The sequence below is a fragment of the Podarcis tiliguerta genome (assembly GCF_965153285.1).
Source record: "Podarcis tiliguerta genome assembly, chromosome: 3".
Lineage (NCBI taxonomy): Eukaryota > Metazoa > Chordata > Lepidosauria > Squamata > Lacertidae > Podarcis > Podarcis tiliguerta.
In genome coordinates, this window is record NC_139536.1 from 89,740,552 (window position 1) to 89,756,037 (window position 15,486).

Genomic DNA, 15,486 nt, shown 5'->3' on the forward strand with positions numbered 1-15,486 from the left:
GTTCGTAGCCCCAACAGTGACCAAGGCAATATAACCAATGATATGCATGAAGCTGACCACATGAGCAGGGGGGAGTTGGCACACATAACTGAAATTACAACTCTCTTGCAAGCATTCTTAAAGTTTCTCAATCAGAACATACACAGCTTAGGACAGAAACTCTTCTCCCATCCCAGTCCCAGGAATAGGAAGACTAGGAGAAAAAGAAAGAAACTGGACCATATTGCCCCAAAGTGTGTTGAGGCTTGGGAAGCACAGACAAGTAAAAGCATGATTCATGGATGGTAGCCAGCACTGTCCAAGTGCCTATGGGCTCCTCCCTCTGATTTTTTGCTATATCATTGGGCATGGTGGCCTGTATTTCTTTCCCCCAAAAGGCTTCCAGGGTCAATCTCACCTTTGGCAAAGGTTTCTGGAATGCTTGCATCGCCAGCAGAAGAGGAGCTGCTGTAGTCCAGTTGTAGTACCTAGGTCAAAAACAATTTGATGCACCATTATTGAAACTATCTGCCAAATATCAACCCATGTGAAATATACTCAGAGTCGAGAATAGATTTCATGCTCTTTATTCAGCTCATAGTAGTGAGGAGGAATGGAAGTTCCCCCAGAATATCTGCTTTATATACATTATTTACACAATTGGCCCCACGTGATTGGCTTATTCCGGGATTCACCTGTAGGCCAATCAGGTTGCGGATTCCCTTCCACCTGGAGCTGGATTGGGTGGCTCCTGTGGACCAATCAGACTGCTGCATTCTGGACCCTATTGTTCTAGGACCAATCAGACTGCTGCATTCTGAATCCTATTGTTCTAGGACCAATCAGACTGCTGCCTTCTGGATCCTATTCAACTCAGTACATAACAACATGCCTCAAGGCACAACTTCTCAGATGTCAAGGAGTTAAGTAACTATACAGCTTTTAGAATACGTCTGAAGGCAGCCCTTTACAGGGAAGTCTTTTTTATAATGTTGAATGTTTTATTGTGTTATTATATATGTTAAAAGCCACACAGAGTGGCTGGGGAAACCTAGTCAGATAAGTAGGGTACAAACATCATCATCATCATCATGCCATCAGGTTAGTGCAGTGGCACTGAGTTACATCTGCACTGGGACTGATCTGTAAGACTGAGAGCAAGATGGATAATGTACTGATTCACTTCTCTGGAGAAGCTCCTGTATGGCCACAGCTCAGTTGGTTAGAGCATGACACTGATAACGCCAAGGTTGCAGGTTCAATCCCCCTATGGGACAGCTGCAACACAGGGGGCTGGATCGGATGATCCTTGGGATCCCTTCCAAAACTCTACGATTTTATGAGCTATGGAAATAGCTTCAAATACTCTCATCTGTTGTTTTAATTCGTTATTTCTATAACTCTGCTGAGTTATACTTACTTGCTTCCAATCTTCACCACAAGGTTAGGGTCGTCGATAATAGCAGGATTGTCCACAAACTGCTGATAACTTACTTCTTGTTCTAAGAACTTTTCTGTCAGGAGAGGAGGGAGGGGGAGGAAAGAATTCATGAGACGCAGGTAGTGATGAGATATATGGCAGAGCTGGCCCTCTCACTACTGCTTGAATAGCAGGCAATAAGGGGACCAAAGAAGGATAACTGCACCCCTTAAGACAGCTCCACCCAACCAGCAACATCCAGCGCCGAGGGCCTTCTGGTGGTTCCCTCACTGTGAGAAGCAGAGCTACAGGGAACCAGGCAGAGGGCCTTCTCAGTAGTGGCGCCCGCCCTGTGGAACGCCCTCCCATCAGATGTCAAAGAGAACAACAACTACCAGACATTTAGAAGACGTCTGAAGGCAGCCCTGTTCAGGGAAGTTTTTAATATGTGACATTTTAACGTATTTTTAATCTTTCTTGGAAGCCACCCAGAGTGGCTGGGGAAACCCAGCCAGATGGGTGGGGTACAAATAATAAATTGTTGTTGTTGTTGTTATTCCATCCCTGGGGCCAAGAGTAGCTTTGAAGCAGAGGGTTGCAGACATGGGGATTCGAACCGCCGACCTTCTGATCGGCAAGTCCTAGGCTCGGTGGTTTAACCTACAGCGCCACCCGCGTCCCTGCACCACCCGCATCCCTTTAGGGTAGACCAGCTTTTCCCAAACTTGGGTCTCCAGCCGCTTTTTTGGACTACAGTTCCCATCATCCATGACCACTGGTCATACTAGCTAGGGATGATGGGATTTGTAGTCCAAAAACAGCTAGAGACCCAAGTTTGGAAAACGCTGGTGTAGACAATGGCCTGACTCAGCGCAAGGCAAGATCCTGTGTTCCTAACTGCGGAACAAATATTCATTGTGATGTGGTGGCTGTGTACGCCTTCAAAGAGTATCTTTTCCCTCAAAGATTTCTGGGCATTGTAGTTTGCTAGGGGTTTCTGGCAACAGTGTGAGGGTCAAACAACAATGCCCAGAATTCTTTGAAAGGGGGGGGGGGGATCTGTGTTGATTTGAAGTTCAGTGGGTTCGCAGCCAAAAGTTCCATCATGCCTTGCTGTACGACACCCACAAGAGGTCACTGTTTAGTTTTCCAGAAGAGGAGCCGAGTACTAAAACGAAGAGGTAGTATAAAAAATAGAAGCACAGATGCTCTCTGCATACCTTTAGATATTTCTTTGTTCTCACTAAGTCCGCCACAAAGTGAGATAGCAATGGACGGCAGGTCCCTTATTCCATCTGAGGTGCTCTCAATGCCGCTATCGATACCTGAGCTTCCGACTGTCTGAGGGGACTGGTTTGCTGAGCGGGGCGCATTTTCACTTGCAACCTTCGACTGGGCGGCATGTTCATCACTGAGAAGAGAAGACTGGCTTAGCTGTCTCCAACACCCATACAAGCTCTTACATGCCCAAACTTGAATCGTACTCCCTTGGTGCCGGCACTGCATCGGCCTGTGCACAAAGTTAACTCTCAAAGCCGGGATGGGACACCTGTGGCCTGAAGACATTTGTTGGTCTGCAGCTTCCCTAAGCCACAGGCAGCATGGCCTAATGGTCAGGGGTAAGGGGAGCTGGAGCCCAACAGGCTCCCCAAACTCGCCGGATGCTTAAAGCTTCCGAGCACAGGAACTTCATAAAAATGTACTTGACTGACAGAATTGTGGGGGTTTTTTTACATTGCTTCCAGGCTTGTTCCCATTTATCAGGACTCAGACACGAGCTGTCTGCTGCACCCCTGAGACTCTTAGTGTGAACCATCAGCTATCAGAACTCTTTTTTGAATTAAAAAAAACCAACTATATTTCTAGCCTTGATGGCTGGAGAGGTTAATTTGAAGGTGTGATAAGCATGTTTCTTTATGCACAGACAGTTGCCTTCATGATTACAACTTCTATTTATATTTCAGTTACTTCTGTTTGCTGTTTTTAAAAGGTATTAACAATTAAAAACAGAAACATGGGGCAGCTGGATATATATATATATGTATCTACTCAGAAGTAAGTCCCATTGAGATAAACGGAGCTTTCTCTCCCAGATAAGAGGGTTTAGGATTTTAAGCAAAGTTGGTACCAAGCATACCAAACCCTGTGAAAGCTCTGCTCAAGCGTGGAATTTTGCATGCGGATATCCTGAAAACCTCAGCTTTCATTTTAAGTGTGTTGGCGGCGGAAGGAACCGGTTAGGCTTAAAGGTGTGTGGATAATTGCTTGGTGAAATCTCAAAAGGCTGAGGGCTTTAGAAGGATTTGCAGTGGTCAGAGTAGGGACTCAGTGGCATGTGTAAATTTTTTCCACCCCTCAAGACTACCAAAATTCAAAACAAAGCAAACACAAAGATTGCTCAAATTGAACGATGTATCTTTTTGCCTGTAAAATGTTCATGGGAATAAAGGTGCATCATCACATTCCATCATTTTACGGAGCACCAAGGCCTCATTTTTTTAAAATGCATGGCAGAATCCTCACTCCACCTTTTGCCACCACCACCCTTTGACCATGCCCAAAGTTCTCACTCCTTCCTCATGAAGGTGAGAAGGCATGTTCAGGTCTGTCCTAATTGTGTCATCTGAACCCTAAACTGTGGGGAATCTTAGGTATGGTTAGTTTAAAGCAAACCAGCTTCATAAACCATGCTTTGAAGGTGGCTTGCTTCAACAAACTATAGTTAACCACATTTTGTCTAGCTTGGGCCATCATAATAAGCTATGCTCAATCTAAAATGAAAGCAAAAGCTTCTGAATTCCTCCACATCAGAGAAGGAGGGGAGAGTATGTGAGCCCAAGGTAGGGTTTAGTATGCTCTTTCTCAACCTAGTGCCCTCCATACATTTAGTATTACAATTTCCATCTGCTTCAGCAAGAATGGCGAATGTCCAGGGACAATGGAAGTCACAGTCCAATACTTCCGGTGGGCACAAATTATCCGGCAGAATCTGTTTTCCTAAACAACCTCTGAAGAATACTATGGGGAAAGTGAATGAACCATTCACCATTACTGGGGAATATAAGTCCCACTAACATTGTTGCAACCATTAGGAAACTGCTTCTTGATCCATGCACACCATTGTGGTCTGTTGAATCAGACGGATGCATTATAAGTGCTAATTAATACCATGCGTACTTTTTAGGAAAATAGAGTGCAGCAACCTCTGGCTCCATATCTGTGATGTCATCTAAATAAACACCGTCAGCACCAAGATGTCGGCTGCGCTTATCTGTGAAAGGCAAAAAAAACCACGGTATTAATAGAAAGCACTCGATTTGAACACTCATTTCTCTCCTCCAGAGGAAGCCACGGATTCTGCTTGCCTGGTGTTTGTTTGTTTGTTTGTTTGAGGATGTCCACTGGCAAAATATCTAATTCTCATGGTAGCAACTAACGACCCTCATCTCCATCAAAGCTGCCTTGGCCATAGGACTTTGTCTTGGTTTAGGAAGGAACATATGAGTTATCCCTTCCTGATAGAACATAATATAGAATGAGAGGGCAATGCTGCAGGGTAAGACAACAAAAGCAGGTGCAAAATTTGTAATTTCAAACAAAGAGCACTAAACCCCAGCCTTTGCTTTGCATCCGCACCCATTTGGTCATTTGCACAGTCACAGTTTGGCTTGGATTGACATGCAAACTGGTTCAGAATGTTCTTAGAATTAACGTGAGGGCTGTTGTTCTCTGGTCCCATGTGAGGCCATCCCATAAGCACCTATGTTTGGCCACTGGAGAACAGGATGCCAGACTATATGGGCCTTTGGTCTGATCCAGAAGGGCTCTTTATTATGTTCTTGAAGCGGGGGGCGGGGGGGGGGCTGCAGCTATGGAGTGAGGAAGTGTGCCCCATTGACATAAAAGCTAAATAGCTTCCAGTATTGGGGAGGGGGCCACCCAGAACATTAGAGAGCAAGCAATCATGATTATTTCTGCTTGAAGATAGAGGAGAAACCTAGAGAGAATAGGAAACCTCCCATTGATTTCCAAGGAGGCTGGGATTCTAGCTATCCCGCTTGCGAGCAAAGCAAAAAAACCAAAAAACCCAAATGCTTAAAAAGAGGAAACTTCTCTGTATCCGGTTGCATGCCTGTGAGAATGAGAGATCTTTCGTTTTCACAGTCAGCTGTAAACAAATGAACTTACGCAAGACACAGCTACACAAGCACATGACTACGCAAGAGCCTGAGAAAGTTGTCTGGAAGGTGAAATGCTTCGAGTTCCCACAACAAGGTAAACAAGGGATCTCCAAGCATTTCTTCTGCCAAGATTTCTTCCGCCGAGTCTCTTCACTTCCCCCTTTTGAGGTACAGAGCCTGACTTTCCAACGGACTCCTCCTCTAGCACCAGATACTTAAGTGATGGAAACTTACTGGAACATTCCCACAACCAAAGCTTGCCCTTCTTCCATTTTTGGAACTTCTGCTGAATTTCGCCCAAAGTGAAACCAAGAGGGAAGCAAGGTAGAGAGGAGGTGATGACCCCAGGACCACCTTCAAACTGGCCTCCAACTCTGCTTGCCTGGGAGCAAACCCTGGTAAATTTAACAAGGCTTGCTTCTGACTGACTGCACGTAGTGAACAACTACTCTGGAACCTGTGACAAAACCTTTGACAAAATCTCCAAAGAAGCTCAAGGGAATATGACAGTTTCTCGGGACATTTTGTGCACCTTTCGCTGCAACAGCCAATTCAGCCAGTGTGTTTCGGGGCGCTGGGAGGAATTCAGAAAGAAGTTTTCCTCCCTTCCACCCCTCCCCTCTCCTTGCTCCCTATCCCCTCTAGGCTTGCAAATTTGGATCCATCTAAGGAAGACATTTCCCTTTCTTCCTCCATCTCTCAGTCAAAAACCTCTTTGCAAATTAAGTTCCACTGCTGCTTATACAAAAGACAAACTTCTTTCTTCCTTTCATCCCCACTATCTCATTTTTTAAATAAAAACCAGGCACAATTAGTTTTTCTCTTAAGAAATTGCTTAAACTTTTCCAGGGCCTGGGTTCAAAACCAGAAGCAATCGTACAAGCAGCTTTTACCTTTTTTCCTGGAGGGAGAATCGGTCTTGCTGCTTGTTGGCTGTGCCAAACAAGCCATAGCCTGCTTGACATCTTCATTTGCAGGGAGTGGAGGTGCAGCTGCCCCTAACATTTCTACATTTGGCTCATTTATCTCAGGTATTCCTTCTTGAAGCTCAGGTTCTTCCAGAGTCAGCACAGCATCCGCCTGTTCAGCGACAGGTAAGGGAGTACTACTCTGAAGATCCTCCAGAACGTCGTCTTGAATGACTCGAAAGTGAGTGCTTTCAGAAGGATTCACATGCACCGCAGAGCTGGATTCTTTTAGCCTGAGTGGAATAGCAGACTGGAAAGAGAATACACACCTGTTTAACAACGCTTCCCTGATTAAGAAGAAACAAGATGCTGTGAAAAGCAAGCACTGCTTTCACACCAAAACCTAAGTAATTGTCCTAACACTGCCATGTAATAATAAATAGCAGCGGCAACCCTGGTTTGCAGCCAAGCACATGCTCAAAAAAAAGGAAAAGCAGCCAATCTTTACTTTCCGATCAGGGTAACAGTCTGATAGTTGTGTCTATGGAAACCACTTTCCCAGGGCACAGTTACAGAACTGTAGAGTTAGAAAGGACCGCGAGGGTCATCTAGGCCAACCCTCTGCAATGCAGGAGTCTTTTTTTGCCCTGTGTGAGGTTCGAACCCATGAACCCTGAGATGAAGGATCTCATAGTCTACGGACTGAGCTATTCCATACAGTCGGAGGGCACATGATGCAGCCATCTTGCTGAAGCTACGACGGCATGAGCCTGGGCAGTGCCTGGATGGAAGACCACCTGGGAATTCCCCCCCCACACACACACACATATACCATAGAACACCTTGGTTGGTTGATTGGTTGTCCCTCAAGTTGGCGAGACTCTTCTCACAAGAAACCAAGCCCATGGAATGAGCTTCTGTTTTAACATTTAAACACCTGTTTAAATGTTAAAACTAACCTATCCCAACAGGCACCTGCTGGCCATTAAGAGATTATCCTTCTGTAAAAGTTAGATGATCTCCAATTTTAAATTTCGATATGGTTTTTAATGTGTGGTTTTATATATTATTGCTGTGAACCGCTCTGATGTCTAGGGTTTTTTTTTAATGAACCGCGGTACATTTTTTTTTTAAATTTGCAAATAAATAAAATATAAATTGAATGCAATGACAAACTACAGTTAGTTTAAAACTTTTTGAAGCCACACCAGAGGAGAACAGGAAATCACCCTATCGCAATGACTGTGCACATAGCAATAAGTTTTGTTTTGGTGTTATGACTTCACCCTCCTTTAAAATATATTTGTTAGTTCTCTGTTACCTTAAGACAGTCAGCTCTAAAAACAGAAGAAAGATTGAAGCTATTTTATCATAGGCATTTGAAAATATTCCGGAGGAGGTTTCCCCTCATACCTTTGTGGCTTGAGGTAGTTCGCCCCAGTCCCAATGCATTTGTGGATTATTCTTCTGGACACCCCTTTCCAAAGATTTATTGACTAACTCAGAATCACTTTTAGGCGTTGGAGGCCGTGAACCTGAAGGACTGCAGAAAGAAGTGGGGAGGAAATGGGAGAAGACAGGCATTAAACAACAATAAGCGTAAGTACAACCTCAGGGCAATTTGAGATGCTTTATAGCTATATTGTTAGTGGCAATCTGAACTGAAACATGCTGAATGCATTTCAGACTTAAAATGCAGTATGAGCCCAGTTCAATAGGCAGCCGAAAGCACGAGGTTTTAAAGTTACATGCAAAGTAATTTGTGAGACTCAAAACCCTAGCAATATAAAAGCTGCTTGCAAAGTACTTAGTGGGTCTATGAATGCAATATAAATATTCAAGCAACCCTAAGCACATTTATTGCAGGGGGTAGGGGTTGAATCCCACTAGCTTCCAATGGGAAGTATACTTCCAAGAAAGTTTATTTAGGGTTTAAAGCTTAGTAACATAAATCAGTAGTTTGCCAGCACACAAATAGACTCCCATAGCTTTATTTTGCAGAGAAAAGTCAATAAATGCTAATCTATGTTAGTATTCTGAAACCCCAGGAAAGCCACGTTTTGTGAACAGGTAATGTGCAAATGTGGCTGGCCATACACAAGGGTTCCGATACCATGAAAAAAAGGCAACAGGAGATGTTGGTGGTGGTGATGATGAAGATGATGACAATGGTTGACAACCCACCCTTGACCCTAAGGTCCCCAGGGTGGGATACACAACATTAAAACACAATATTAAAAAGAGTTTAGAGCAACTTATAATGCCAAAAACATTATAGGTGATTCCTAGAATTCTAGACCTCAGGTGTCCAAAGTAAAAGGGTACCCAAGGTTCCTTATCACAAGGATATCCTGGGACAGAATGAGTTAGACCCCTATAGCATGAATTCACTCAGTGCATTCTCTTCCATAGGGAGACACAGAATAGCCCTGCGACATGGAAAAGCCTGAATCAGTCCTAAATGGACAGGTCACATGAACCCCTAATCTGATTGTGGACAAAACGGTTGCCTTGGAAAACAAAGGATGCAATAAAAATCCATTTATGCAAGTAACGTTTTAATGCATAGTGGCAGCACTTATGAACTGATGGGAAGGAAGGAAGGCGGAAGGAACTGGTGCATTAATTCAGTTCTCCCTCAAGCACACATACATACATACACACATACACACACACACACACACACACACACACACACACACCAGGTATGCAGTGTCAAATTACACAGGCAGCCTTTGACCCATGGCCCCACCTCCCTGCACAAACATTTCTGTGCAAACATGTCCTGATCCAGAAAAATAATGTGCTGATCCCAGAGGATCAGGATGTAAATATTTGAAACTTGAATCTATGGATGTGCTTACACAAAACAAGAGGAACGATCTGTTTTCTTACTTAATGGGGGGGGGGGGATACAATAGCTCAGCTAGTTAAGAACTTTAGGATACAACAAACTAGTTTGTCCAACCAAGTACATATATAAAAATGATACATGAGGCTGAAAAAATCCCAAGTTCTTGGTCCCCCTGGTACCCAAAAGCATTCTGATGTTGTCCAATTCTGACTTAATGCACCCACCTAATATTGAGCAAACTAAACTTGAGTTCACACCACCAACACACTAAACGTAAGACGTGCGTCATAAGTCATCAAGAAGACATGAATAATTCGGTTCTGGGACTATTAAGGAGAGGTTCTACAAAACTGCCTTTTTAAGCTAGGAAACTGCAACCCTTTTTGGTCTTGTGGACACATTTGCAATCTGGAGCAACCGGTGGGCACCACACACAGAGATACAAATGCCACAACCTATTCTGTTCATTGCAGCAGAATGCTCCTTCCAGCCTAATTTCGGGAAATAGTGGGGGGGAGAGGTTTCCGTGGGCATCTGGAAAGCCTACTGCAGGTGGGTCTGGACTACATTGCCAATCCCTTTCTAAAGCCCAAGCCCAGATGAACTGTTATCGTTTTAAAAGAGAAATGGCATCTCTGCATTACTAGAACAGGAACAATTTTTAAAAAAATAATTAATAGCCTTAAGCGTTTAACTGAGCATTTAACTCTCAGTACTAATACACTTCTACATTATGGACAGCGTGAAAAAGAAAATCCATTATGCCAGGTCAAAACGCATTTGTGCTGTACTGTATTAGCAATCCCCTAGAAGAACATCATACCTTTCTTGAAAGTTGTCCTGCAACGAATAACGCAGCCCCGTTGCCTCGAAGAGTTTACAATTTGAGTTTGAGAGAAAGCAGGTTCCCCGGGCGGGAAAAAACCAAACACATTTAGACTGTGTGGAGAAGGACAGCACCAGGACTTCCACTAGTTCTGTGTGATCTTAGATTACGTTTTCATTGGAACTGCAGAAATCTGGAAGCATCGGGGTGTGGAGGGTTTATGAGCCAGCAAACTGGATGTTAGCAGTCTGCTCTTCTCCTAATGTATTTTGGCATCCAGCTGAGCAGACCCAAAATAAGCCTTAAAGGCTGGAACTGTTCCTCAAACTAAGCTCCTTGACACACCTTGACAATGCACCTCCCGGCTCGTCACACCCATTCCAGCTTCAGGATTCAATTCACAATGACTCTGGTATTCCCAAGTAAATGTGTGTGAAATGCACAGGAGTAGTAGTTCAGGCCTTGGTGACTTCAAGACTGGGTTGTTGCAATGCACTCCATGTGGAGCTTCCCTTGCTCTTGATATGGAAACTACAGTTAGTGCTGAATGCTGCTTCGCGGATGCTGACAGGAGTGAAACCCTGTCAGCATATAATATGTCTGCTCAGAAACCTGCACCGGTTATGCATTTACTACTGCGCCAAGTTCAAAGTATCACTATTAATATAAAGCTCCTAATAGCCTGGAACCTGTTTATTTGAGGGATCGATTTACCCCAAATATACCCACTCAACTTCACACAGGAACTTTCACTGTGCTCTTCTTGGTTCCTGCTAAGTTCAGGCAAGGTTATCCAGGAATGTAGCAGCCATTGTGTGTTTTAATCTCTTTTTAGCTTATTATAGATTTTATTATTTTTTTATAAAAAAATATTTCACTGACAATTTTAATGTCTCTGTTTTGCTTGTAGAGGTTGCAATTACAAGCAAGCAACATGTATGTACATATTGTTAAATAAATACATCTTTAGACGATGGTGTGGGACGCGGGTGGCGCTGTGGGTTAAAGCCTCAGCGCCTAGGGCTTGCCGATCGAAAGGTCGGCGGTTCGAATCCCCGCGGCGGGGTGCGCTCCCGTCGTTCAGTCCCAGCGCCTGCCAACCTAGCAGTTCGAAAGCACTCCTGGGTGCAAGTAGATAAATAGGGACCGCTTACTAGCGGGAAGGTAAACAGCGTTTCCGTGTGCGGCTCTGGCTCGCCAGAGCAGCGATGTCACGCTGGCCACGTGACCCGGAAGTGTCTCCAGACAGCGCTGGCCCCCGGCCTCTTGAGTGAGATGGGCGCACAACCCTAGAGTCTGCCAAGACTGGCCCGTACGGGCAGGGGTACCTTTACCTTTTTAGACGATGGTAGATGATAGACAGATGATAGATAGATAGATAGATAGATAGATAGATAGATAGAGATAGGGAAAATTTATATCCAGAATGTATGCCTTGCCAACAGGCACTGCTTAAATGTCACCTTCTCTAAAAGGGTGGCTCTATTTTCTGCAGACTTTCTGGCAAATTTAAAGGACCTTGGGCTATGCCTGGCAATTCTGCAACATCACAAAAACAGGAAATAGAGTGTTATCTTCTAAACAAGAGACAGTGAAAAAGGAAAAATGAGCAAAACATACTGTCCAGATAGGACATTATGAACCTATAAATGCTACAGGACCCACCAAGTCAAAGGGGAAGCCCAAGAATTAATGGAACTTCATTCAGAGCTGCCTACAGATTTCCCTCAGTTCAAAAAGCATATAGGTCAGCTGCCAGCAATATGGGAGGACAACCTTCAAGAGGGAATGAAATATGGAGGGGCAAGCCTTGCTCCCCCGCCCCGCCGGCCCCCCACCAAAGTAGACTGCCGGCAAGGAAGTGGGGAGAAGCATTTTCTGCTGCTTCATTTGTCCATATACACAAAAATCTTATTACAGACGTTCATCAGGAACGACAAACATGGATGCCAGCTGAAAACGCTGTGCCATGAATAATAATAATAATAATAAATTTTTATTTATACCCCGCCCATCTGGCTGGGTTTCCCCAGCCACTCTGGGCGGCTTCCAACAAAACACTAAAATACAATAACCTATTAAATATTAAAAGCTTCCCTAAACAGGGCTGCCTTCGGATGTCTTCTAAAAGTTTGGTAGTTATTTTTCTCTTTGACATCTGGTGGGAGGGCATGGCAAGCTTTGTTTACTGAATGCGAGTCAAATAAACATGCAAAATTAGATCAACTCACTAGGGGATCAGAACATTTGTCAATGCAAATCACCCTGTGCAACTCACCCTAATTCAAAACCTTCCAGAAAACCCACGTCAGCTGGTTGCCAGCAAGTCCTGTTGCCTGTTGCAACCACACCCTCTGCATACATCTCTTGCTTCAAAAGATTACTGAGGAAACGGGGTATTACTCAAGAGCCTCTAGTTCAGGGGAGGGGGCTGGGGAAGCTGTGTGCCCCCGGATGTTGTTGAAATTCGGCTCCCATCAGTCCCAGACACCAAGGATAACGGGAGGTCTAATCCTTTAATATCTTGAGGGCCGCATGTTCCCTCACTCCTGTCCTAGTTGCTGATTCCTAGCATATATAGAAACATGGCTCCTGCACCCAGTCATACACATGATCTTCTTCTCCTTTACTTAGAAAGTACTAGAAGATGCTAAATGCTGCTGATTTTCCCTCAGTACATGAAAGCATGGTAAAAATACATATGTAAGCGCTTCCTCCACTAGCACTGTGAAAGGAAGAACGACCAGCGGGTTGCCATCATCACTGTGTCTTCCACCAACATAATTCTCCCCTTGTCTGTTTGTTTTAAACTATGACAATGTTTTGTATCGCAGTGCATCCTTTGGGGATTTTGCTTCAGTCTTCCCCAGCACAAACACGAACCGCTTTTAAACACAACTTGCTTTGAAAAGAAAGCACGGTTGTTCTATAACTCAAGAGCTGTTCTCTCTTTTTTCAGCAAACGATATATTTATTCACCACAATTTGTCTGTGGGAACAAATATATATATTTCAACATATTAACTTCCGACAGGAAGTACGAACGTGGATTTTTTAAACAAACAAGCAAACCATCAGGCTATTTTAAAATGCCCAAACTCCCTGCTGTTTAAGAGAGATTTGAAATTAGGTTTCCCTAAAAACGTCTTAAAAAGATTTGAAATTAGGTGTCCCTAAAAACGTAGGGACGTGGGAGGCGCTGTGGGTTAAACCAAAGAGCCTACGACTTGCCGATCAGAAGGTCGGCGGTTCGAATCCCTGTGATGGGGTGAGCTCCCGTTGCTCGGTCCCAGCTCCTGCCAACCTAGCAGTTCAAAAGCACGTCAAAGTGCAAGTAGATAAATAGGTACCACTCCGGCGGGAAGGTAAACGGCGTTTCTGTGCGCTGCTCTGGCTCGCCAGAAGCGGCTTATTCATGACCCGGAAGCTGTACGCCGGCTCCCTCGGCCAATAAAGCGAGATGAGCGCCGCTACCCCAGAGTCGGCCACGACTGGACCTAATGGTCAGGGGTCCCTTTACCTTTACCTAAAAACGTCTACCTCAGATTCTGGTTCTTGCAACTTTCTTGCCCTGATCGAGAGGACAACATGCGCTTAGTCGGCAATGGATGGTTATGTGCTCATATCACCTGCATGTGTGGAGTTTCCCCCTCTCACTGAAGTAATGAGGAAGCTCTTGTGGTCAAGGGAGCTCCAAAGGTGCATCAGAGCCCCTGTGCCTACAAAAGAGCATTGGCAATGCACACCTGTGTTGTACCATGAGGAAACTACCTGCCTTCGAGCTGGGTTGACCAAAGGGGACCTAGTGTTGGATAAGACAGTAGCCTAAGGGCTTGGCAGTGAAGGACCCTGAGGAAATGCAGGCAGCTCAACAAAAATAAGGGAAAAGGAAGTGGAAGAGGAGGAGAAATGTACAGGAGCTGGAGAAATAACAAAGGACTGAACTGCAGATGATAACCAGCCCAATTTTTGGCCAGAGGTCTACAGTTTCTGCGTCATTAATACAGTGGCAACATAAAGTGAAACAAAAACCCTAAAGGCTAACCCCAGTTTCCTGCCAAGCAACTGTGTTAATAATAAGGAGTAGTTTGGTAAGTCTGAGGAAGGCTGCAAAACTGTTAAAAAGTGTTAAAAGGGTTAATCAGCATTCCAACAAACCAAAGGAGAACTTTGCGGAGACTTGCTGTTCTACCTGTCTGTAGCAGGATAGTGAGAAGACTGCTGAGGGCAAGAACTAGATAAGCCTCCATCTGCTGGAACAGTAAGATGAGAGGACTTCCCTGGGCAAGTTCTGGGCTTACTGGACAGTGTGAGGTGTAGTAAAAGGAAGGGGAAAAACAGGCATCGTTATTCCACAATACGCTGCAATCAACACATGCTGCTGGGACACACAGTGAGATCCCCACCCGCTTGAAAACAAGGAACTCGGCTTAAAGAGAACTGAGTTTCTAAGCGACAAGATCCGGAATCGCTATAAGCAAATGTACAGTAAGTCAGTGCACCGTTCAGAGAGACACCAAACTCCAGCACACAAAAGGTTGCAATCATTTGCAAATAGGACAGCCACCTTTACAATAACATATGCAAAACAGTGATCCACCCTGGCCTCTTCTGGTGCAACAAGTGCGAATTTGAGGGTGAAGAGTACAAACTGATCTCATCAGAGGAAACAGGCAGAAATGTTATCTGAAATATGTGTGTTGCACAGACATGCTCCACTGCCGTTTAACCTTTCTCTAGCAACTGGATTAAGCATGAGATCACTAAAACGTGTTTTTAGTTATAAGAACATTGTTTTGAAATTGACAAAGAAAGTATAATACCTTTGCATGTTTTTTTTTTTAAAAAAAAGCCTTCATCTGTATGATTTTGCCCACAAATCAGAGTGGTCTGCAAGAAACACCACCTAACGATCACAGTAAAAGGATCCTATATTATGACTAAGGACCCTTCCACATATAATGCAATCAAAAATCAGAAGTCTCACATGTACCCGGTGCTTATGGAAAGCAGACCTCTGTAATCATGTGAGGTTCTTTACTCTTCCATTACCAGCAACGGAGATGTTCCACTTGCATTCATGTAGCTGCCTCATTCAATTGTAAAACCAGTATGTTGGAGTTAAAATAATTCTCTTCCCATCAACATGATCCTATCAGGACTGCTACAGCCTACCGAAGGGGTTTTCATCCAAGTGCCACAGAATGTTCAGTCGCAACTAATAATGCATAATTAAAATCAACAAGTTTTCCGAAGGTTCAGCCTCACACTAAACATCACATACCCTGAAACTCTACTGCAAATCTACTCCTCTTCCT

At 44.3% G+C, this 15,486-nt stretch overlaps 1 protein-coding gene across 8 annotated transcripts in view; it reads right to left on the reverse strand.

The window, feature by feature from the left end:
• The window catches only part of LPIN1 (lipin 1), an 83,503-nt gene that overhangs the window by 17,312 nt on the left and 50,705 nt on the right, over window positions 1-15,486 (reverse strand). For 4 of the 8 annotated variants that reach the window (XR_014508952.1, XM_083431584.1, XM_083431586.1 and 1 more), the window contains 7 exons: window positions 14,361-14,468; window positions 7,902-8,031; window positions 6,474-6,798; window positions 4,577-4,670; window positions 2,620-2,810; window positions 1,400-1,493; window positions 398-467 (listed from right to left, as the gene is read on the reverse strand). Coding sequence is in view for 6 of the 8 variants with exons in the window: in XM_083431584.1 (XP_083287710.1) it covers window positions 398-467; window positions 1,400-1,493; window positions 2,620-2,810; window positions 4,577-4,670; window positions 6,474-6,798; window positions 7,902-8,031; window positions 14,361-14,468 (1,012 nt within the window). In the remaining 2 variants the exon portion in view is untranslated. The remainder of the gene's footprint in view (window positions 1-397; window positions 468-1,399; window positions 1,494-2,619; window positions 2,811-4,576; window positions 4,671-6,473; window positions 6,799-7,901; window positions 8,032-14,360; window positions 14,469-15,486) is intronic. The other 4 variants (XR_014508953.1, XM_083431585.1, XM_083431588.1 and 1 more) reach the window with 1 other exon arrangement.